The sequence below is a fragment of the Neoarius graeffei genome, chromosome 19 (genome assembly GCF_027579695.1).
Source record: "Neoarius graeffei isolate fNeoGra1 chromosome 19, fNeoGra1.pri, whole genome shotgun sequence".
In the NCBI taxonomy this organism is placed as follows: domain Eukaryota; kingdom Metazoa; phylum Chordata; class Actinopteri; order Siluriformes; family Ariidae; genus Neoarius; species Neoarius graeffei.
The window spans coordinates 29109739-29135963 of NC_083587.1; the positions used below are offsets into that span (position 1 = coordinate 29109739).

General features: G+C 40.0%; 1 protein-coding gene across 3 annotated transcripts; it reads left to right on the forward strand.

Moving 5' to 3' along the window:
- The first annotated feature begins 202 nt into the window (after positions 1–202).
- On the forward strand, positions 203–23572 carry terf1 (telomeric repeat binding factor (NIMA-interacting) 1). Of its 3 annotated transcripts, XM_060899959.1 has the most exons (11): positions 458–547; positions 2437–2623; positions 5389–5484; positions 10418–10545; positions 10730–10816; positions 12080–12229; positions 12349–12443; positions 12783–12821; positions 12954–13051; positions 22854–22927; positions 23082–23572. In XM_060899959.1, the coding sequence occupies exons 3-11, from the start codon at positions 5391–5393 to the stop codon at positions 23238–23240; spliced, it is 924 nt and encodes a 307-aa protein (XP_060755942.1). In that variant the 5' UTR covers positions 458–547; positions 2437–2623; positions 5389–5390; the 3' UTR covers positions 23241–23572. The 3 variants fall into 3 exon arrangements, with proteins under 3 accessions (XP_060755940.1, XP_060755942.1, XP_060755941.1); XM_060899957.1 differs by lacking the exon at positions 2437–2623 and having other exon boundaries at positions 203–547; XM_060899958.1 differs by lacking the exons at positions 458–547; positions 2437–2623 and adding an exon at positions 2657–3041.
- The last annotated feature ends 2653 nt before the right edge of the window (positions 23573–26225 follow it).

Below are 26225 nucleotides of genomic sequence, written 5' to 3' on the forward strand. Positions count from 1 at the left end.
GATAATGAGATGAGATGTGCATAATTTTAAAACCGTTGCCATTGTATGTTATTCGTTGTCCATTGAAGCTCCATACCTCATTGCAATGTCGCAATAATACAGTTGGTGGCGGTAATGCACCATAGTGGATGCCAACCGCCAATAAATCGGAAAGAAGAAGAAGAAGAAGAAGTTATTCGTTGTATTGTCCGGGAGGTGGCAGTAAGCGCACATGAGAAGGACGAGGCGAAGAAGAAGCAGGAAAAACATGACGCTTTGCATTATTTGAGTTTATTTGCTCAGTTTTTCTCTCTCACTCTTTCACAGAGAGAGATCTGTATTTTGTTCACGCTGCAGCAGGAACTTGTTCACGGCTTCATGATGGATGCCGGAGCTGCACAGGAAGTCCAGGCGGTTATTTCGAACACAACAGGCGCCAAAGTGAACATTTCTGAGGTCGAAAGTGTTGCCAAGTCGTGGATCGTTGACTTCAATTTCCTGTCACTGTGTCACTATTACAGAGAGCAAAACACCGAGAAGTTCAGCAAAACTTTAAAAGTGTTTGAAGGTAAGTCCAAATGTTTAGCGGTGGTGGTTGTTGTTCGAGAGCAGCTTGTTCCGCCTCCTGCTGTGTTGTGATTGGGCCGGTGCTTTGTTCTTCTTTGCTAAGATTGGTGGATTCTTGGTGTGTAAAAACTCTTAGCCAATCGCATTACAGGAGGCGGGACTTACTTGTGCATTGGCTGGAAGAGAAATCATTGAGTCCATTTAAGCTTCTTTAAATGAAGCCCAGTAACATTGAACTTCAATGGAGTTAGTTTCTTTCATTCAGTTATAAATCCCTCTTTAGTCAAAAGTTATTCAACAATACAGTACACTACCGTTCAAAAGTTTGGGGTCACTTTGAAATGTCCTTATTTTTGAAAGAAAAGCACTGTTCTTTTCAATGAAGATCACTTTAAACTAATCAGAAATGCACTCTATACATTGCTAATGTGGTAAATGACTATTCTAGCTGCAAATGTGTGGTTTTTGGTGCAATATCTCCATAGGTGTATAGAGGCCCATTTCCAGCAACTCTCACTCCAGTGTTCTAATGGTACAATGTGTTTGCTCATTGCCTCAGAAGGCTAATGGATGATTAGAAAACCCTTGTACAATCATGTTAGCACAGCTGAAAACAGTTGAGCTCTTTAGAGAAGCTATAAAACTGACCTTCCTTTGAGCAGATTGAGTTTCTGGAGCATCACATTTGTGGGGTCGATTAAATGCTCAAAATGGCCAGAAAAATGTCTTGACTATATTTTCTATTCATTTTACAACTTATGGTGGGAAATAAAAGTGTGACTTTTCATGGAAAACACAAAATTGTCTGGGTGACCCCAAACTTTTGAACGGTAGTGTATATTGTGGGTTGATTTTTGATTTAATTTATTTATGAGTTTACTGTCAGTGTCTGGAAACTAAAACACCAAACATCACCTTCTGAAGAAAGAAGAAACCTTTATTTGTCACATGCACACTTCACTTCAAGCACAGTGAAATTCATCCTCTGCATTTAACCCATCTGAAGCAGTGAACACACGCGCGCACACAGAGCAGTGGGCAGCCACACCAGAGCGCCCGGGGAGCAGTCAGGGGTCAGGTACCTTGCTCAAGGGCACTTCAGCCCAAGGCCGCCCCACGTCAACCTAACTGGGTCCCACGCACTTAGGTCTCAAAAAATTCTGAAAAAATCACCAGATGCACCCATGTTACCTAGGAGAAACACTGTAAATTTATTGCTCTCAATGGTGCATTTTGCCCATGTTCAGGGTGGAAAATAAGAGAGAAAGATTCGAGTAAGACAAGCCAAATTGGTGTTTTTAAAAAGAAGGGATCATGGAGAATAAAGAAAAGAATATTTAAAAAAATCTGCACACATTCCCACAAGGTGTTACGGTGCTCTGAAAATGACATCCAAAATGATTTGTCAGACTTGTGAGGTCTTCTGTTCAAACACTGATAGAGTTTCCTTTCTGTTTATTGCTTTTTTTTGAGAGTGTTTCTACTTATCTCAATAAGGGGAAAAAAAAAATCAAGAGCCTATGTTGGGTAAAAATATGTCTTCTGAAGGCCTAAACAGAGCACAGCCAAAAATGCCAATAAAATTTTGATCATCTTTGAAGGAGTGCTATGACCATGCAGGATCATCCAGACCCAAAATGACAGTTTTGCTACATACTATTCCTATTTATGTGCCAGCATGCAAAATTTGAGCCTCCTACATGGTTTAGTTCTTGAGCTATGGGCTTGTGAACTTTGACCAAAAAAAAGAGTCTGAACAAAATTGACCCCCCCCCCCCTCCCCCAGTAAAACTGGCTGTAGTATGGAAAGTATACAGCTTACATTCAAATACATTTACAGTGTTTCTCCTAGGTAACATGGGTACATCTGGTGATTTTTTTTTTTTTCAGAATTTTTCGAGACCTAAGTGCGCGGGCCCTGGTTGAATTGACGTGGAATGACCCAACTGCACGTCTTTGGACCGTGGGGGAAACCGGAGCACCCGGAGGAAACCCACGCAGACACGGGGAGACCATCCAAACTCCACACAGAAAGGCCCTCGCCGACCGCTGGGCTGGAACCCGGAACCTTTGTGCTGTGAGGCAACAGCACTAACCACTACACCACCGTGCCGCCCTGTTGTGCTTTAGAGGCATAAAATGTCATAATTTGATTACAAAGTGTAATAATCAGCAATATATTGCGCTTACGTATATAAAGAAATGCCAGCACTGTTTCAGGACATGTGTTCAATTGCATCCCAGATTTATTTTATAATGAAGCTGACTTTTTGTTTCAACTTCCTTTGTTAGTGTTGGCTTGTTTTTACTTTGTCAAACGTCGCTCAGAATGCCATTTGATTTCCTAATGAAAGTGGTGCCATCTTTACCCAAAGAGAGTGATGCAGCGGAGCTTTAGTCCTTTCAGCAGCTACACACAGGAAGACAATAGCAGCGATGTGGCGACCGGAGCCCATGGAACATCTGTGACATTTGCTGATTTGTAACAATGACAGGTGAAATAACCTCACCATTGATGATAAGTAGGCGCGTGCTGAGTTCAACAGATCTCAAGTTTGAGATGAAAACTAGTGGGGGCGAAGGATTCCACTGACTGATGGATGATGCCAACACTGAGTTAAAAATAAATATACAAAAGGGATACCTAGGTGACTGGAACCTAGAATGTCCACATGAGCCAAACTGTCAGCTACGAAACAATAAGTGACGAGTGAATCGCTCTATATGTGGATGATGCTTTAATCTGTCCGTCGCTCTCGCCTCCTCATCTTAAAAAACACACACATGCACGTTCAAAGAGAGACTAAGGAGCCGATCCAAATCTTTTCCGTAACTCAGTGTATTGCTTCATTGCGTTCTTGGAGCCCACTGTCTGCTCTTTCCTTTACTTCTACATTAGACTTCTTTAAAGGAAAACTGAAGTTGTTTTTAAACTTGCTTTATTTCTTAATTAACGTGTTATTCAATTACATTTTCGGTTTTATTAACCTTTATATCATGACTCGTATTGGAATATTATATTACACTTGGCAGCCTTTTTGGTTTTTAGCCATTTTGAATGTAGGTCGTATGGTCCACGACAGGCGTTGCTTGTCCGCGCGATCTTCACGAGACTTGCACGAGACTTCAAACGTGAAGTGTCAGCGCCGCCATTTTGAAAACTGTTTACACAGCAGCCAGATCGCCATCTCATTCCAATTTAGATTAATTTCGAGATTTGCCAGCTTCATCAGTGATGGAGATTATTCCATACGACTTCAAACCATTGGTTAAATGAAAAAAAAAAAAAAGCTTTCGGACACCAGTCCGTCACGCTGGTATTTACGTCATTACTGTCGCACAATTAAAACGTGCCAGATCAGGCAGCTGGTGAGTTTTCAAAATAATAAATACATGCATGTGTTTTTGTGATCAATACATATTGTACTGAGCGCATTTCCCACATTAATCAATACAAAGTACCTGCATCTTTCAGTTCTTTTAAATCAAGGCTGAATACTTTCCTCTTTGCCGCTGCCTTTTATTAAATCAAATTTGAGACTTTTTTTTTTAATTTGATTTTTCAGCGTGACTGCAGTGCAGGGGCGGCATGGTGGTGTAGTGGTTAGCGCTGTCGCCTCACAGCAAGAAGGTCCGGGTTCGAGCCCCGTGGCCAGCGAGGGCCTTTCTGTGCGGAGTTTGCATGTTCTCTACGTGTCCGCGTGGGTTTCCTCCGGGTGCTCCGGTTTCCCCCACAGTCCAAAGACATGCAGGTTAGGTTAACTGGTGACTCTAAATTGACCGTAGGTGTGAATGTGAGTGTGAATGGTTGTCTGTGTCTATGTGTCAGCCCTGTGATGACCTGGCGACTTGTCCAGGGTGTACCCCGCCTTTCGCCCGTAGTCAGCTGGGATAGGCTCCAGCTTGCCTGCGACCCTGTAGAACAGGATAAAGCGGCTACAGATAATGAGATGAGATGAGACTGCAGTGCATGATGGGATATATTGCTTTGGTTGCTGACCATCAGTTGTACACTACTTTTCGTGGTGCATTGTGGGATACTTTGAGTGCACTATATAGGGTGTAAATAATCCTCACTAAGGTTTCGGACAGCACTACAAAATGGCGTCCCCACTATATAGTGCCCTGTATAGTGAGTAGGGAGCGATTTCGGACACGGAAAACTTCTGGCTTGATTACATCAGCATTCGAAAGAGGGTGCGCATGTCTTTTGACAGCGTTGGCAGATGTTGGTTGCTTTGATTTCCGCTGTACGTTTTACTTCCATCCTACAATGTCTCGCTCAGGTCTCGACGAATCTCGTTTACGGCCATTGCTTTGACATATGGACTGATATATTACATAGCATATTTCAGACACTCATAACTTGCTATAGCAGCGACAAAATAGCTGTCAGGAATGCATTCCTATATTTAATAAAATGAGAAATAGAATTTTGATAAAAAAATTGCCTTCAGTTCTTCTTTAACATTGCAGGAAAAAAGTGAGTGAGGCACTAACAGCCTGATTTATCTCGTACGTTTCACTGAAATTTTTCTCCTGTTAAACTTCATTATAACGGTGCGAGCAAAGCAAAGTGATCTCAGCACATCACAACCACACTGAACTCCTCCCAGGGATAACGAAAATACAGAGCCAACCCAGAAACGATCACCGGAATTGTCCAGATATTTCAGTACAGACATAGTTTCAGGCTGGACTTTTCCTTTCACATTGCATTATGTGATACATTCACGATGTATTTACACTGTAAAATGCACCTGATCATTTTTCATGTTTGCACCAGACTGATTGATCCGTGCTGTTGTTGATGTAGAAGTAAACATTGTTTTATTTCTCCAGCGATGATCGATGATGAGTACCAGCTTCAGGACAATCAGCAAATGAAGAGAACCATCTGCTGCCTGCTTTCCAGAATTATGGACGGCAAAAACTTGGGTGATTTTTGATTTTTTTTTTTCTTTTCCCCCCTCGTTTTTTAGGGCCCGAGCCCTATGGGCGAAGGCCCTATTGTTCTTGTAAGAGTTCACTATTATTATTCTTCCGTCTTCTTCTTCTTCTTCCGTCTTCTTCTTCTTCTTCTTCCGTCTTCTTCTTCTTCTTTATTTTTCTCCGCTGTTGGGCCATTTTCGGGGCACTTGCCATGGGCGAAAACGCACGAAATTTGGCGCCAGTTCCGAGAATTGCCACCGCTACTCAGAACCAGAAGCCCAAACTTGGCCGGGGCTCAGGGCCTCTATAGCGCCCCCTAAGTCGTTGTGATTTTGGCCTCCCGCTTTAAGGTGCCTGGGTGCCATGTAGTTTGTAGTAGTGGCATGCCATTTGGTACGCATATGTGTCTCACTAAGCCGGACAAAAATGTAATGCCAATGCATTAGCCACGCCCAACAGGAAGTGAGGTAATTTCACTTTTGTGCGAAATGCATGGCCACGAAGACGGCGCAACTCCTCCTTGACCGTTCATAGGAATGTCACCAAAATTGATACACATCATCTACAGACATGGCTGACAAAAGTTACTAAATACGTTTCATGTAGGATTAACCGTTCAGAAGTTATACGTCAATCAATTTTCGATGCAAAATTTTACATTCTTAAAAATTCATAAATCTTCTGATTGCTCAAAACTGCTCATACTTCACACGCAAATCACTCACTGGGCTTCTGACATGTTACCCAATTTCTGTGATATTTCGCCACTGGGGGCGCTATTTTTGGGCAAAAATTCCAATCTTTCCTCAAATTTGGTCAAACTTCATGGCCACCCTCTTTCTACGTCCCATGTCATGTATACCACATTTTGGAAATTTTCGTCCATGGGGGGCGCTGTTTTTGGCCGACGCAATTGCTCCAAAACGGGTTTTTGGGAAATAATTCCATAATGCTTTTCCTTCACACCACTACCATGTGTTAGTACGATGCTGTTGTAGACACTTATTTCTCCAACTCATAATCGCTCATGTACAGCATAGCGCCACCTACTGACATGGGAAAAACCAAAAAATTTATTCTTCAAAAATCTATATCTCATCTTCTATTTACTCAATTGTCATCAAACTTCATACGCAAACTCTTCATAGCTCACCTGACATATACGCCAAATTTTGTGCACTTTCGCTATTTTTATTAGGCCCCGAGCACCGTACAGTGCGAGACCCTATTGTTGCCATGTGTCCAATTCTGTGCTTTGTCGTCATTGTGGGAGTAATGTCTCTTGTCGAGGACGCTGTGGAAGGTATTTCGCGGGGACGCATGCCCCCGCCCCCCTTGGCCGCTGGCGCGAGGGCCCGTCGAGGCCGCTTGCGGCTTTAATTTTTTTTTTCTCGTTGTCTGACATCACAAGGTGCTGTACTTCTTTCACACGTTTGAGTTAGTACATATTGCTGTATGTAATTTAAAAACAAACCACAACTCGGTTAGTCTTTCATTATTTTGTGATTTTTGGAGCACGGTACTGAATATCCAACACATTCCTGATATCCCAACATGCACTGCAACGTAACACGGACGATAGATAATACAGATCTATTCGCTAGAGATCCAGTGTAGGAGAAACCTCAGCGCGCTGCCCAGTTTCATGTTTTGGTTGCCTGGAAACTGACGGTCAAAAAGTGGTCGTGAAAGTAATGTAATAACAAAGTGCATCCTACTAGTTAACGACATTAAATACAGAGCTTTAAAGGGCATATTCTGGACCAATGTAGTGGTGTTTTTTTTTTTTTTTTTTTTTTTTTTTTTTAATATGAAAGTATGTCCCTTTACTACGGCAGAGCAATAGGGCCGGGGTTTTATATTTTATTTGGAAACTTATGAGAAAAAAAACTCAGAATTTGCGAGATTAAAGTCAGAAATTTCTAGAAAAAAGTCAAAAAATTTCGAGAAACAATCTCAAAACTTTCGAGAAAAAAAGTCAAAATTTTCGAGAAAAAAAAAGTCAGAAATCTGTAGAAGGCGGGCTTCCATACGGAAGTGACGCTCACTCGCGGCCGGTAGACATGAATGGCTGAGACCAGAGCCATGGAATTCAGAGTTGTGATAACCGGGGTACAGGAAGTCGGTTGGTGATGTGATTCACGTAGATTCAAATACTTCTAGGCAGCGGCTTTCTGTTTGCTAGAGATTAACACAGAACCACTACATAACAAGCAAAGATTAAGTAGAAACGAATTACATTTACCTTTACCGCACTTTCCGTGTTCTACGGCCACTTCCTGGAACTAGTGGAACTATGTCAATGGCGATCTATGTGTCTAGTTCCAGGAAGTGGCCGTAGAACACGGAAAGTGCGGTAAAGGTAAATGTAATTCGTTTCTACTTAATCTTTGCTTGTTATGTAGTGGTTCTGTGTTAGTCTCTAGCAAACAGAAAGCCGCTGCCTAGAAGTATTTGAATCTACGTGAATCACATCACCAACCGACTTCCTGTACCCCAGTTGTCACAACTCTGAATTCCATGGCTCTGGTCTCAGCCATTCATGTCTACCGGCCGCGAGTGAGCGTCACTTCCGTATGGAAGCCCGCCTTCTACAGATTTCTGACTTTTTTTTTTTTTTCTCAAAAATTTCTGACTTTTTTTTTTCTCAAAAATGTCACCTTCTTTTTTTTTTTCCTCAAATTTTGACTTTTTTTTTTCTCTCAAATTTTGACTTTAATCTCAAAAATTCTGAGTTTTTTTTCTCAGAAATAAAAAAAAAAAAATGTATTTCTTAGTGGAACTATCGCTCTTCCGTACTTTACACACTCATCCAGAAGGGTAATTTTGCACAAGGCCATCTGTCTACAGCAGAAAAAACTAAAATAACAAAACGCATACTTGCCAACTTTTCAAAATCCTCATGGGGGAGAAAAGTGCGTGAACGACATTTTCAATTGGATGAGGGTCTGATGCGCGGTTGAAACGATGAAAACAGTGGATCCCAATTAATTGCAAACCATTTAAAGTTTATACAGTTAGTTTTTGAATTGTTGATATTGTTCTATCAATTACTCTAGGTCAGTGGTTCTCAAACTTTTTTCACCAAGTACCACCTCAGAAAATACTTGGCTCTCCAAGTCCCACCATAATGACCAACATTAAAATACAGTAGCGTAGTAGGCCTAAGTATTCATTAAAAACAAGGCGGATGTTTTATTTAACAAGTATATTTAATATTGTTGGCCACTGTAACATTACACACAGTACTTTGAACAGTAACACTGTGTTTAAATATAGGAAAATAAAACACTGTACTTAAATAATGAATCAAATAAATTGGCCAAATCTGCAACATCTGTAGTCTCATCAAGCTGTATGGTAAAATATCTACTGTTCTTAATGCGCTCAATCAGTGTCTTTTTAACATCGTCAGCCATGTCGTTTATTCTCCTTGACACGGTGTCATTTGAAAGCGGCACCAAGTTTAACTCTCTGGCAGCTTTCTCTCCACACATGATACGTGTCATCTCTTTGGCTAATGGCAAACACAGCAGTTCCCCGATTGTGTGCGGCTTACCGGGTCTGGCGATCAGGAGGCTGGCACGATATGAAGCTTCCTGTGCTTTGGCTACGGGTGTACCATAGGACAGAATGGTGGACTTGGACTGCTTCAGTTCATCACGTTTTCGTAAAAAAAAAAATCCATTGGTTTGTCCTTTAGTGCTGTGTGTTTGGTTGTAAGATGCCGTTTGAGATGCGATGGTTTCATGGACTCATTGCTCAGAACGTCCCCGCATACAACACACTGCGGCCTGGGCAGCTCCTCTGTCCCGCTCCAAATGAATCCCAGTTTTATGTATTTTTCATCATACTTCCTCCTTACTGGTTTCTGCCGTTTGCTAGCAGTTCTGGGGTTGTTTTTGCCACTGTCGTTAGCATCCACGCTCGGCTCACACACGTCCTCTTCAGTTCTCCCTCTCCCCTGATCCACGCTCCCATTCGCGGATTTAAGCCACGACAGTAATTTTGTCGTACTCGTCATAATTAGCAAAGCCACCTCCACCTTTTCCCATCACAGCCTAGTCTACCAATGGCGGATAACCGTCTGTCAGCGGAACCGGCGGGAATGCGTACGTATGCTACGTATGGCTACCCAGAAGCACTTCCAAACTTTTTAAAATTTTTAACTTAATTTGTATCTCCTTTCATTTTCTTGTCATCGGTTGATAAGATATTTTCATCCATTCGGATATTATGGATAGTATTTCACGTTTTATTTTATTTTTTTAAATTTTATTTATATTTAATTAAGTGATTCTTTGGCGTACCACTAGAATGGAGTGGTACGCGTACCACAGTTTGAGAATCACTGGTCTAGGTTATGGGATTCATGTATCAGGCATGAGATAACTCGGAGTGAAAAATCTGAAATAATACTCGTCTTGAATTTTAATATAATAACAATGAAAGGGAAGTCTTAAATCAGATTTTTAGCTGAAAAATCTCATGCCTGAATATTGTATCCATACAGAGACCCACAGAAAATAACACAAGTGATGCTTTCGAAGAATGTTTATCATTTCTTAAAATAAATAGTCACAGTGAATGAAAGTATTATTGGATTGCATCAAATGTGTTTTCCTTCTGTAAGCTCATATAAAAATACAGAGAAATATAATCTCGCCTCATCTCATTATCTCTAGCTGCTTTCGGTTTATTTATTCAGTTTCATTATCTCTAATTGCTTTCAGTTTTCAGTATGCATCAAGTTTAACCATTTGAACCAAATGAAAGGCTTTCTTTTACCAACGTCAGAATGGATGAAGGTTTTTTTTCCCCCCTTTCCTGATTTTTGACTGAGAAAATGAGCCTTACAAAGTCTTAAATGAGATTATTCACGTCATTGGCTGGTTAATGTAGGAGGTAATTGTGTGTGTGTGTGTGTGTGTGTCCATAGATGTGCATTATGACCCGAATAACAAAGTGACTCCTCTGATGTCCGCTGTCTTGGTGTGGGACTGTCTGAAGGACGCCACAAATGATGCTGCACTATTCGACAACATAAAATACCTGTTATTTATCCAGGTCAGAGTTCAGCTGTGTGTGTGTGTGTGTGTGTGTGTACACGAGTTTCTTCATTCAGATAACAGTGGTGTTATAGGAGTGATACACACATGCGCACATCTCCTCCATTTTGCTTTCCTTCCATTGACCCAGATGTATAAAGCTGGAATCAGGTGTGTGTTTTGTCTGTGCTGTTTTGTTCCAGTGTGTTGGTGTGTGTTTGGAGAAAGGAAACCCTCAGCTCGCAGCTCACACACTGCAGTGGCTCGAGAAGAATACTGATGTACCGGAGGTAACTTCCTCTTCATTCCACTGCGCTGTAAACGGGTCGTTAACTGATGAGCTGATGTTCACATTGTACTCTGTTTCAAATCACACGTTACTCACGCCACTCCCTCACTGCGCACTGTGAGCGTCTCGCACCACGATGTTGGTCTTACACTCGTGTCCTCATGTCACAGTGGCGTTCCAGCAGCTCACCAATCAGCAGTTTCGTGTAAACACGCACACAGTGGAAGTACACACACAAAATATCTTTTTCTTTCTTCTTCATTACACTTTTTCATTTTTTTCTTTCATATTTCTTTTTTTCCCCTCATTTCTTCTCTAATTTTTTTTCTTTTTCTTGTTTTTCTACTTAATTTTCCTTTTTTTGCTTTCTCCTTATACTCCTTTTCTTTCTTTTGTTTGGTTTCTTTACTTACTGTTCTTTTGCTTTTCGTCTTTTTCTTCTCTTCCTTTTTTTTTAGTTTCTGTAGGTTTTTCTTTTGCTTTTTACTTCATCTTTCTTTTTCTATTTCTTTCTTTTATCTTGTTTTCTTCTTTTGCTTTTCATCTTTTTTCTTCTCTTCTTTCTTTCTTTTTTAGTTTCTTTAATTAGTTTTTCTTTTTATCTTTCTTTTTTTATGCCTCCGCCACCGTAAGGTGCAGGAGGCATTATGTTTTCGGGTTGTGCGTCCGTCCCGAAACCTTGTGAACGCGATATCTCAAAGGTTAATGAAAGGAATTTCACCAAACTTTCACCATTTGTGCGCTTTGGGACAAACATGAACGGATTAGATTTTGAAATCAAAAGGTCTAAGGTCAAGGTCACTGTGAGGTCAAATGTCTGTCCGAAAACCTTGTGAACACAATGTCTCCAAGGCTGATACAAGTAATTTCACCAGGTCAAGATTACTGTGAGGTCAAATGTCCATCCCCAAATCACAGCTTAATAAGGCGTGTAGTCTACTGGGCGGAGGCGTTGGCGTCGAGTTCTATCTAGTTATCTTTCTTTTTTATCTTTCTTTCTTCCATGTTTAGTTTCTTCACTTAGTTTTCTTCTTTTGCTTTTCTTTTTTATCTTCCTTTTTCTTCTAATTTCTTCCTTTCTTTCGTTTTTCTTGTTTTTTCTTACCCTTTTTTGTATTTCCTTTGTTCTTTCTTGATCTTTGTCTTCTTTTCATCTTTCTCCCTTTTTCACTTTTCTTATTTCTTGTGTTCTTTCTTTTTTCATTGTCTTCTGTCTTTCTTCTTTTCTTCTTCTTGGTTTGTTGTTTATTATTATTATTCACAGAAACTGCAGAGGAACCTGTCCACTGTTGTGTCTAAGAAGGATGTGTACAACCAGCTCCTAACCAGGTTCTCCTTTAATCACCTCCTGAAGAGCGTGAACTCGTTCTTGGACGCATTCCTTGAGAAACATCCTTCTGACTTTTTATTGAAGGTATTGAACATGGTCTGTAGCGTCTCTTTCCCTCACTCACTCTCACCTGCAGGAGGTTTATACGCTCATGGCATTGAAATATAGCTCCAGTGAGAGTGATGAGACGTCCTCTCTTATAGGCTGCCTCGAAAGTGGTTCAGGTTCGTCAGGAGAGACCGGAGCAGGCTGATGTGGACCAGAACATCGAGGAACTACGACCAGACAGTCCTGTAAAGTAGGATACGTTCTCACAAAAGGGACTTTCTAGTCTTAGAAAAAGTACAGCACTAGAAAAAGCGTTACGGGAGTGGAAATGGTCAATAATAATAATACAATACTTGAATGTATTTTTCCAACACAGTGTATTTAAAATTCAGTTTTCGAGTTGAATTTAGAGATTGCCTGAAATCACTTCACGTTATTAACAATTTTATTCAAAGAACATGTCGACTTTAATCACCAAATTGTCAAAATGAAAACTTTCTTTGGACAAAAATGGCTTGAAGAAGCAGTGAAATATATATGGGCACTGTGTATCGCTAGTTGAAATTGTGTTCTTTTCTGCTTTATTAAGGCCCGAATCAAACGCCGTTTCATCAGAGCTTAATCTGAGGTGAGTTTCAGTTCTATTCCGGCTCAACTGTAAAACATCGTTACAACCGACGCAGTGTCACAGCTTTAAACGCAGGACCGTGTGCAAGCTCCTATGTTCACTAATACTGTTATTATATCGTATTTCTCACAGACCCAAAAAGAAGCTTTTCTCCAGCCGAGCTGCTCGTCCCTGGAAACCAGAAAACACAAACAGGCTGCTGTGTCTTCCTCCGCGAGCAGCCAAATTAAGTACGAACTTGCGTTGTTGGAAAAACTGCTTATCATTTGCGTGTTGTTTTCATCCACCTGTTATTTATGTGAATGGTGATGTAACAAACGTGTGTTCTCACCTCTTTCCGCCAGCACATGATTGGCTGGTGTTGTATGGCTTGCTGCTCCTGTTTAGAATATTTAGCATGAATTCTGCTCCGAGTTAGCACTCAGAATTACACAAAAAAAGAGCTTCTTATTACTTATTCTCGATAAAAACCAGAAATGAGCCAATCGACTAGAGGTCGACCGATATGGGTTTTTCTAAAGCCGATACCGATATTTAGAGGTTAGAGTCAGCCGATGGCCGATATGAGCTGCCGATTTTTTTGGGGCGATTTTTAGGGCCGATATGCTATCATATTGTCCTTAATTGGCATGCTAAAATATCATACTAGTAAGAGGACGCACAACACTTATAAACTTAACACGATTTATTGAAAATTGAACACTCGGAAAAAATCAACATCTCATCTCATTATCTGTAGCCGCTTTATCCTTCTATAGGGTCGCAGGCAAGCTGGAGCCTATCCCAGCTGACTACGGGCGAAAGGCGGGGTACACCCTGGACAAGTCGCCAGGTCATCACAGGGCTGACACATAGACACAGACAACCATTCACACTCACATTCACACCTACGCTCAATTTAGAGTCACCAGTTAACCTAACCTGCATGTCTTTGGACTGTGGGGGAAACCGGAGCACCCGGAGGAAACCCACGCGGACACGGGGAGAACATGCAAACTCCGCACAGAAAGGCCCTCGCCGGCCACGGGGCTCAAACCCAGACCTTCTTGCTGTGAGGCGACAGCGCTAACCACTACACCACCGTGCCGCCCCTAAAAATCAACATATGAAATATAAAATAAATACATACCAGTTAAGTCAAAGGCTACTAATGAAATTCTACTGAACTCTGAGTCTGAAATATTCAATATATAATCAACATAAAAATAAATATGAAATAAAAATATATTAGTGCTGCAAACACACTAGTAACACAGGACGTACTAGCAACATAAAAAAATAGCAATTCCTAAACAGAACAAACATTCAAGGTTAGCATTTAATAGTGCCTTCAATGTTACTGTTACTATATGTTAATGAAAGAAATTATTAATTTCATTTAGATTTTATTATTCATAACATTTATTTTATTCATTATATAGTATAAATATTATGTATTATATAAAAATGACTACTCATCATAACAATAAGAATTAACAAATTAATGACTTAAACGTATTAAAATGAATAATCAATAGACTAACAGAGTGCAAGAAGACTTCCATGATGTGACAACTTCAGATAGTTACTTCAAAACGGCAAAATACATGTTCAAGTTATACAGTTTCACTGTGGAACTTCCACGCCTTGAACTTTCACACGTTTCCGTTTCAACAATATAAAACTCCGTCTCCCAGCATGCTGTGCAGGAAACCGGAAATAGGAACTGCAGGGGTCTAGCATCGGTCTCTGGTTCACAATCAAATCAAACATGTATACATCGCGAAAACGAATGGACATGGGATGGCGATGTTATAATACGTTCACAGGTTAGTTTTGCGTCCTCTTTTTGTTAACTTTTCACTTAGATTGTCCATTACTACAGTTTAGATCGGAACATAGCGGTCACCAGCGTTAAGGGGGCTTACATAGTCGACGCGTTCCCGACGCACTCGCGGCTACAAGGCTACGCATCGCAACGTTTCGTTTCGAGAGGAATTCTACAACTCTGATGCAGTTGAAATGCTATTCGTTTTTCCTTTCACTAAATGAAGCAACACATCACAGATTACAACTATCATGAGAGCAAATATACGACTTTAGGACATTGAAATGTAAGAATTGAAGCCTTACCTGTAGGCTATCTCTGCTGACTCCTGAAACGTTTGTTGGCTTGGGTCTTTTGCACGCCGCGTTCTACATAGCTGTCGTGCCTGACTTTAAATCGGCATGACCAAATAAGAAAATCGGCCGATGCCGATTCGTTAAAAAATGGCAAAAATCGGCCGGCCAATAGATCGGTCGACCTCTACAATCGACGTATGAATCTGGAATGATCGACACTTCATGTCATATGTGTTTTGAGCTCCTCAGTATTACATGACCCCCTGGAGGCCCCGCCCCTTTCCCCCATGTTACAACTTGGTGTGAAATAAAAACCACACATGACCCCCTTTTTTTTTTTTTTATCATCAATCTTTTTCTAAAGTTGTGTGGAAATATTCACATACACTTTCCCGTTTTGTAAAGGCTGGGTTTTTTCGTTCTCGCGCACGAAAGGAGATCACCTGTAGCGCAATGCGCCTTCCCAACATTTGCATGTAACGACGCCCATAAAAGGACAAGTGCACAGAGGGCTGCGAGCACGAAATGAACGATGAGAGAAAAGGCACAAAAGCAGAAGTGGAAGTTATTTTGACTCACTTCTGTGCCTATAAAAATATTTAGCAGTGCAAAAGCACCTGAAAAAGTGAACTAGGTGTAAATTAAGTGACAGGACAAGAAAACAGGAGGAAAAAAGATCTCCTGCACATCAAGGACGTCACACGGGGAAACTGCTATTTTAGTGTCTCGGCTGATGTGCGAGAAGTGTTGCACAGCATTAAATGATGTTGCGCGTGGAACTGATTTATAAGCCAGCTGTCATCCTAACAGCCTTTCAGCAGAAAATCACTAATGTGTACCAAATCTGTCTCACTGAGGGCCAAAAATTGACCATGTCCTTTCCAGCAGAAACCCATGGTATATTACCACAAATTATGTCTAATATATACCTGTAAAATTTTTCTCACTTATCTTCACTGCCAAAAAAGCTACATACGTTCAAGTTACAGCACTATCAGGGGCCTACAGACGCTGCATTTTGCCGTATTACTTTGTATTTGTGATAAAGAAATGCTATAAATATACTTGTAAGGATAAAATTATTGACAAATTGATTTGGTCTGTAAAATCAGTCATATTAAGAGCAGAGAACAACAAGATCTTCCCCATTACTGAAAAGACTGCTCTCCGCTAATATATGTACTGAAACAAACAAAAAAAAAGGTCTCATGAACTCTTCCTTGTAAGAAGCTAGTAAACCACTGAAACACCTGAAATTTGTAATTAATGTATATTTGTCTTATCATTTACATCTCTACAATGATATCCATCCATCCAGTATCTGTAGCCGCTTATCCTGTTCTACAGGGTCGCAGGCAAGCTGGAGCCTATCCCAGCTGACTATGGGCGAAAGGCGGGGTACACCCTGGACAAGTCACCAGGTCATCACAGGGCTGACACATAGACACAGACAACCATTCACACTCTCATTCACACCTACGGTCAATTTAGAGCCACCAGTTAACCTAACCTGCATGTCTTTGGACTGTGGGGGAAACCGGAGCACCCGGAGGAAACCCACACGGACACGGGGAGAACATGCAAACTCCACACAGAAAGGCCCTCGCCGGCCACGGGGCTCGAACCCGAACCTTCTTACTGTGAGGCAACAGCGCTAACCACTACACCACCGTGCCGCCATCTCTACAATGATATTTAAATTTATATTCCAATTTATCTGAATTCAAAGAATGATTTTTATGGTTTGAAGAATATTACTGCGACGGGGCTTCGGACACTAAAGGTAGTCAGTTACAACTGCCAACTATTTTGAATTGTTTCCAAAGCATTTATTAGCTTATAAAAGTTTGAAAGTAGGAATGCAATGTATAACTTCAGTTATCCTATGCTATTCGAACATTCAACACTATTTGCAAAAAATAAGAACTTGTATCATGTTCATAGTAAAGATATGAACGCTTTCATCACAAAACGCAATAAACGCCATATTAGAAATTTTGGAACCAATAGACATAGATTGTCAATAGTAAGTTCTATTCATATCTCAAATTTTTTTTTTTTTCTCAAAACGTGACACATCCCATTGCTTTTACTGCATGAAGTTCCACTTTTTTATCAAACCGCGATATCCGCCACTCTTCCGAATCGCGCTATATCCGCTCAACAAATCAGCGCTCTCGATTCGTCCAACATGGCGGTGCCTATGGTCGTTTGAAGTGACGCTGAATCGAGAACTATTCTCTGCTAAAAATGGATGATTTCGACGGATTAGAGGATAAAATTCTGGTTTCACCGAAGCCAAGAAAAAGAGGGAGGACTGTAGAATATCGTGAAATAAAGACGCAAATAAGGTATTCTGCTGGTGGAAAGGTGACACAATTTGGGTGTACTCTCAATGCACGGGACAATCGTTCTCTGTCATGTAGACAAACTTTCCAATGATGATTTCGCTTTTAATGCCGGAGAGAAGCAGGTCAGGACGTAAAATGGGACAAAAGATTAAAAGAACAAACTATTATTTTAGATGAGGCATGCAGGGTTTTCTTGTAAACTGATTTGTGCACATATCTGTATTTTAGTCCTGTTGCTAGCTTTTAAAAATTGAGTATGGGGTGAAACCATCATCGTGCCTTTACCACAGAACTCTTCAGAGCATTCTTGTCACAATGCTACAATTAAGTGTAAAGTTTCACATTTATTATACTTGGGAGGACTTTTTTTTTTTTTTAATTTAAGAAACCATATTGTGACCGTTTACTGCATGCAAAACTTACAGACTTTTGTCATTATTAATTAACTTGGATATATAGCATTTTGTGAAAAAATGGTCGAATGGGTTTATAGCATTTTGAGGAAAAAAAATAACAAAACCATCCATCCATTTATCAGGGATGAGAGTTTTCCGCTTTTCGGCGGATTTCCGCTTTTTCTGAGTAAAAATCAACCTTTTTATATTATGCCAAATCCGTTGAGATTTTTTTTTTCATTTATTGAGGGGGGTTGGGGTATGTTCCTTCGTGATACTCAAGCGTACGACGATGTTACATGTTTACATTTTCGCCATCTTTAGTCTCGCTAAGTCTCGCGATAGAATACGTGTTATCTACAATGTAATTGGCCAAAACATCGCTGGCGAGAGCATGATAGCCAATCATAACAGTTCTTACAAGAGTGTGGGAGAGAACAAAAGCCAATCATAACAGTTCTTACAAAAGTACCCGCATCTGTTCTATTTTATCGAAACTTGCACATGTTCATCGTCGCTGTGCTTCAAAAATGCGTTTCTAGTTCGTATCGGCTTTTTTACTCAAAATGGCGAATACAATTGACAAGCGAGACGAATCGAAGGTACGTGAAATCGATGCTGGTATAAAAACAGAGAGAGGACTGACGAGCTTTTGTCTTTGGCCAAAAAGCTGAAGAAGTCGAAATGATTAAATGAAAATGAGAAGTGACTGTGAACTATAAATAATTGTATAAAGTGTACATAGACATTTATCCCATAAACTTAGCATTCGTTTGATTTAATACATTGAACATGTATATGATGGTCAGTAAATCTGAATTAATGCTGACAGTTTTGAAAACAAATATTTCAAAAGACTTTTTGAAATCATATGCAACTAATGAGGACATAGGGTGACTGACCTTTTCTCCCTAAGAAATTTTATTTAATATATGAACATTTTGATAATTAATAAAACTTAAGTTTAATGTGAATTTAGTTTGTCGTTTTTGTTGATCATGAATTATAACCATACCCTTGAATGTAGAATGTGATTTTTATCTTGAATTCAAACAATACTGCTATTGATTTGAAACATATTTTCATGTAAATATATAAAAAAGACAACAGTTTTTTTTTTTTTTAATCTATTACAGCTCAGATTGCAGGACAAGTGGTTTGTAAGGCCTTATTTTTCAAAATTTTCCGGGGGGTCATCTTGAAGCCCCCCCCATTGGCTTCGGGCGCCATCTTGTTTTCTGCTTTTTTTGATGACCACCCACTCTCATCCCTGATTTATTTGTAACCGCTTATCCTGTACAGGATCACAGGCAAGCTGGAGCCTGTCCCAGCTGACTACGGGCGAAGGCGGGGTACACCCTGGACAAGTCGCCAGGTCATCACAGGGCTGACACATAGACACAGACAACCATTCACACTCACATTCACACCTACGGTCAATTTAGAGTCACCAGTTAACCTAACCTGCATGTCTTTGGACTGTGGGGGAAACCGGAGCACCCGGAGGAAACCCACGCGGACACGGGGAGAACATGCAAACTCCACACAGAAAGGCCCTCGCCGGCCACGGGGCTCGAACCCAGGACCTTCTTGCTATGAGGCGACAGTGCTGACCACTACGCCACCGTGCCACCATAACAAAATCATTTTTTTCATTTTGCATGAGTTAAGGATTATATCAGAACATGTCATATGATTTAGAGTAGTTTATAATACACTTTTCAAATAACGTTATATCAGTTTCATTTTTCAAAAATGCACAATAAAAATGGCTTTTTCTCAAATTAGCAAAACTAGATATATAGCATTTTGTGATGAAAGTCTTCATATTAATGGCATCCATCATTCTTATTATCTAAATGTCTCATACGATTTGTCAGAGAGGTGGCATACCTTGGTCATACCCTCATACTAGCCAAAGTGCCGTATATGGATAAAAAAAATAAACGATTGCGAACTCTAAACTTGAGCATGACATAAGGGCTTACGGACACTATGGCTTGAAACGTAGGAACATAGTTGCCTATAGCTTTTTATGTAATTGACACTTTGTATGAGATAACACGGGGCCTACGGACACCACAAGTGAGTTAATTGTCCTGCATTTTGTAATTCAGCAAGACATTCCAAGTACCATACAGACATATTGTGTTGTTACTAAAGACCCTTCATAGTTATTGTACTGAGCTTATTGTACGTCTCTCAGCATTGTGTACACGGGGGACCTACGGACACTACGGAAATTTTTGTCATTTTGAATCGTACCGCAGTAGTATTAGGAAGTTATATTGTGAACATGTTTGGGGTTTTTTTTTCCAATCTGGATACTTTGTAGATGAGAAATTCATTCTAAACTAGATATTAAATGCAAATTTGACATCATGAGCTTGATAAATTTGACAAAATACCTCAATAGTAAATTTGTCGCAGTGTAGACATTTCCTGCGTGGTCCAACAAGATGTATACGACAAAATGGTGTACTCCAGCCTGGAAGATGAAGAAATATGCTACACTAGCACAAACCATCCATCCAATAAGTTGAAATCATATTATATTACAATACAGATGATGTACAACCTTCCTCATTGAAAAAATTAGACGAAAAAAATCCATGAAATTGTAGCAATTTTGACTCGTGTTCATGGCCGTCAAATTTTTATTATTGCAGATATCAATGTGCAGTTTTCGACATCTGACAGTCCTTGCGGTACTTTTATCTGAAAACACTCAAACACTACAGTTATTACACTACCGTTCAAAAGTTTGGGGTCACTTTGAAATGTCCTTATTTTTGAAAGAAGAGCACTGTTCTTTTCAATGAAGATCACTTTAAACTAATCAGAAATGCACTCTATACATTGCTAATGTGGTAAATGACTATTCTAGCTGCAAATGTCTGGTTTTTGGTGCAATATCTCCATAGGTGTATAGAGGCCCATTTCCAGCAACTCTCACTCCAGTGTTCTAATGGTACAATGTGTTTGCTCATTGCCTCAGAAGGCTAATGGATGATTAGAAAACCCTTGTACAATCATGTTAGCACAGCTGAAAACAGTTGAGCTCTTTAGAGAAGCTATAAAACTGACCTTCCTTTGAGCAGATTGAGTTTCTGGAGCATCACATTTGTGGGGTCGATTAAATGCTCAAAATGGCCAGAAAAATGTCTTGACTATATTTTCTATTCATTTTACAACTTATGGTGGGAAATAAAACTGTGACTTTTCATGGAAAACACAAAATTGTCTGGGTGACCCCAAACTTTTGAATGGTAGTATATGTTTCTGTAATTCTGAAATGTGTGCGTAACATTGTCAAACATGAAATGGTTGAAAATCATTAGTGATTTAGAACATCAGCCTTTTGTTCTTTTTTTATCCCCTGCTGGCCGAAAGGCCCAAAGGGGGATTATGTTGTGGCGATGTCCATCCATCCGTCCCGGGAAGGGTACTCACCTTCTGAAATCAGCTCCTCTCAATTTTTGGAAGAATTTCATGAAACTTGGCAGGATTCTTTGTTATATGTCGGTAATACACACATTGCAATTTTGTTAAATTCGGTCACATTTTACCAGAGTTACAGCCCTTGATTAGCAAAATTATTATACTTTGACAATTTCATGAGTATGTTTTCCTTTTGAAATCAACTCCTCTTACAATTTGTGGAGGAATTTCATCAAACCTAGTAAAAGGCATTGTTCTAGTATATCGGTAGTACGCATATTGTCATTTCGTTAAATTCGGTCACATTTGACCAGAGTTGTGGCCCTTGATTAACAACCTTGTACTTTCACAATTTCATGATGTTCTTGCCTTCTGACATCAACTCCTCTGACAATTTGTGGATGAATTTCTCGAAGCTTGGCAGAAGGCCTTGTGATATGACAGTAATACGCATTGTGATTTGATTTTCGTTTGTGAAAATTTTACCAGAGTTTTGATCCTTGATTAAATAACTTTGTACTTTGACAATTTCATAGGGGTGTACGTCCTTCTGAAATCAACTCCTCTCACAATTTGTGGAGGAATTTCACCAAACTTGGCAAAAGGCTTTGTTATAATATGACAGTTATACACAGATTGAAATTTCGTTTCATTTGGGCAAATTTTGCCAGAGTGATGCCCTTTGATTATTAACAAACTTGTACTTTGGCAATTTCATCAAGGTGTTCTTGCTTTCTGAAATCAACTTCCCTCACAATTTTTATTATCTCCCACTGGCTGAAAGGCCCGAAGGGGGATTATGTCATGGCGATGTCTGTCTGTCCCAGGAAGGGAACTCAACTTCTGAAATCAACTCCTCCCACAATTTTTGGAGGAATTTCACGAAACTTGACAGGATTCTTTGTTATATCTTGGTAATACGCATATTGCAGTTTCGTTCAATTCAGTCACATATTTTACCAGATTTATGGCATAGTTGCCAGTGGGGGATACTGTGCTCTCAGAGCACACTTGTCTTTTTTTTTTTTTTTTTAATCTGAAAAGTGCTCTCTTATGCTCCTTAGATACAAGCATTTATTTTCTGTAACATTTAATTTTGTGCTGGAAAACGAACATTTGGACTCTAAAATGTTTTTGTACTGACTTGATAATGTAGAAGTTATAAAATAGAAATCTATAGCAAAGTTTGTATGAAGGGGGAAAAATAGGGTGCCTAAGACTTTTGTACAGTACTGTCTGTTAATTGTATTTACTGTAGAAAACAAAAGATTAGAGCCCAACATGTATAATAATTTTACTGATGCTGTCCGACACCAGTCAGCAAAGCTGCGTTCAAACTGTGTGTTCAAAACTCCAAATTCTACCATTAGGGTAGAAATCGGGCAGCTCGCGACCCCCTACCTCCCCCAGAACTCCTGATGGTGAATGTAAAACCCCGTATGTACACGCACACTAGTTTCTGTCTCACGCAAGTGGTTTGTGAAAGGCCGACATGAAAAATGTAAAGGTTTTGACAGAAGAAAGAGGAAGTCCCATATGAAGGCTAATACAGTTTTGCTCTGAGACACTAGCCACTTATTTTTGAACTGCTGCTCAGAGTAAAGAACGGTCTGTCTTCTTCCGCATACACGAGTTAAAAGGTGCCAATGATTGGTTAGTGTCGCTGTGATTGACAGGAGAGAGAGAGATAAAGTTCCATATTCTTAAATGCTGATGATAAGTTTCTATTTCAATCTGTACAGAAGTATCCAGAAGGAGTTTTGAAGAGCCACCACCGTTAGAGCAAAACACTGTCTCCAAATACCGATCCAAGAGGGTAAGGGTTTATATACTCAGTGTATCCGCTCAGGCATGCTGAGATTACACATATCTGTTCTCATGGAGGAAATGGTACGGGTCAGATTATTATATAAAAGTTATAGAGACTTCATACACGTGATGATAAAAATACTATTTTGCGTCCTCTGTAGAAGTGGAACACCACAGAGGACCGGTACCTGAAAGCAGGAGTTAGGAAGTACGGTGAAGGGAAGTGGTCCAAAATCCTGAAACAGTTTGATTTCGAAGACCGGACCAGCGTCATGCTGAAGGACAGGTGGAGGACGTTAAAGAAACAGGAAAAGGTTTGAACTCGGACCTCTACAGCGATTTGTTTTTCTGTGGTACTGAAACTTTAATGATGCTGTGCCATCGACAGATTCTTTGTTTCAAAGTTAAATTGCAAATAAAAAATATCAGTTACATTTTTAAGGTGCCTCAGTGTGGAAGCTTTTCCCTGCATCTCTACAGTACAAAAATGTCCATCAAACTTATTACTGTGAGTGTTTTGTTTTTTTAGAATAAAAAAATGTTTTAATCTTATTTTTTTAAACTGCATATATGCTTGAAAAGATGCATGTTGAAGCCATTGTAGCAGAAATAATACAGAAAAAAATGCTCCAAATAAATGGGAGTGGATGTACATGTGTCTCTGTTCTAATTTAAATTAAAACCTATGAAGATGAATATATGATGTGGGTTTCTGATGCAGTCAGTGTGAACACAACACACGGCACACCACAGAAATTACCTGGCAACACCCTGGAATAGCATAACTACACCCGAGCAATACACTAGAAACCACCTGGAATGCCATAGCAACTGCCCAGCAGCAACCTTGTAACCACCTCGGATACCATAACTGCCTAGCAACCACCATACCATCGCAAGACCCAAACAGCACCCTTTTTGTACCGTAATTCTGAAAAATGAAGACTGTCCAGAACAGAAAAATGCTGGATGTGAAATATGTACTTATCTCAACCAGAAGTGAAGTTTGATGAAAATGGAAATACCACCTGGAACACCATGGCAACCACCTACGTGTACAGTGGTGCTTGAAAGTTTGTGAACCCTTTTGGAGAATTTTCTATATTTCTGCATAAATATGACCCAAAACATCATCAGATTTTCACACAAGTCCTAAAAGTAGATAAAGAGAACCCAGTTAAACAAATGAGACAAAAATATTATACTTGGTCATTTATTTATTGAGGGAAATGATCCAATATTACATATCTGTGAGTGGCAAAAGTATGTGAACCTCTAGGATTAGCAGTTCATTTGAAGGTGAAATTAGTCAGGTGTTTTCAGTCAATGGGATGACAATGAGGTGTGAGTGGGCACCCTGTTTTATTGAAAGAACGGGGATCTATCAAAGTCTGATCTTCACAACACATTTGTGGAAGTGTATCATGGCACAAACAAAGGAGATTTCTGAGGAGCTCAGAAAAAGCATTGTTGATGCTCATCAGGCTAGAAAAGGTTACAAAACCATCTCTAAAGAGTTTGGACTCCACCAATCCACAGTCAGACAGACTGTGTACAAATGGAGGAAATTCAAGACCATTGTTACCCTCCCCAAGAGTGGTCGACCAACAAAAATCACTCCAAGAGCAAGGCATGTAATAGTCAGCGAGGTCACAAAGGACCCCAGGGTAACTTCTAAGCAACTGAAGGCCTATTTCACATTGGCTAATGTTAATGTTCATGAGTCCACCATCAGGAGAACATTGAACAACAATGGTGTGCATGGCAGGATTGCAAGGAGAAAGCCACTGCTCTCCAAAAAGAACATTGCTGCTCGTCTGCAGTTTGCTAAAGATCACGTGGGCAAGCCAGAAGGAAAAATGCTTTGTGGACGGATGAGAGCAAAATAGAACTTTTTGGTTTAAATGAGAAGCGTTATGTTTTTGTAAAAAGGAAAACACTGCATTCCAGCATAAGAACCTTATCCTATCTGTGAAATATGATAGTGGTAGTATCATGGTTTGGGCCTGTTTTGCTGCATCTGGGCCAGAACGGCTTGCCATCATTGATGGAACAATGAATTCTGAATTATACCAGCGAATTGTAAAGGAAAATGTCAGGACATCTGTCCATGAACTGAATCTCAAGAGAAGGTGGGTCATGCAGCAAGACAACGACCCTAAGCTCACAAGTCGTTCTACCAAAGAATGGTAAAAGAAGAATAAAGTTAATGTTTTGGAATGGCCAAGTCAAAGTCCTGACCTTAATCCAATGGAAATGTTGTGGAAGGACCTGAAGCGAGCAGTTCATGTGAGGAAACCCATCAACATCCCAGAGTTGAAGCTGTTCTGTACGGAGGAATGGGCTAAAATTCCTCCAAGCCGGTGTGCAGGACTGATCAACAGTTACCGGAAATGTTTATTTGCAGTTATTGCTGCACAAGGAGGTCACACCTGATACTGAAAGCAAAGGTTCACATACTTTTGCCACTCACAGATATGTAATATTGGATCATTTTCCTCAATAAATAAATGACCAAGTATAATATTTTTGTCTCATTTGTTTAACTGGGTTCTCTTTATCTACTTTTAGGACTTGTGTGAAAATCTGATGATGTTTTAGGTCATATTTATGCAGAAATATAGAACATTCTAAAGGGTTCACAAACTTTCAAGCACCACTGTAAGTTTTTGTTCAGTTCACAATCAGGAAGCAGACAGAGTGGACAGGTACAGTATATTATTGTTTCATCCTATGAATATCATGCTGATGGCAACAAAGAATTCAGCCTTCAAAGGATTCTGCACTGTAAGCTTGACATTTATAGGAGATGATATAAAAAAAGGATACATGATTAATATGATGACAAGATGAACAATGAATCCCAAAATGAAATCAAGTGAGTTTCAGGTCATATTTATGCAGAAATATAGAAAATTCTAAAGGGTTCACAAATTTTCAAGCACCACTGTAGTCGCTCCCTAGAAAATACTTGGAATACAATAGCAACTGCCTTGCAACCACCTGGAATACCCTAGCAAATCCATAGACACCACCTGGAATACCATAGCAAGATCTTAGCAACCACTTGGAAATATCATAGCAACAGTCTACACTGTCAGAAATAGGGGTACAGTAGGAGCCTGTTTCTGTCCCCCAAGGTATAAGCTACATGAAGGTACCCCCTAGGGCTCATTATTGGACCTCAAGGTAGCTGTGTGTCTCTTTTTGGGGCCAAAAAGGTACATATACGTTCCCAATCAGTACTGTATATAAAGTGTACAAATGAGTACCTTAAAGTGTACTGCCCCAGTGACAAGCTGTTG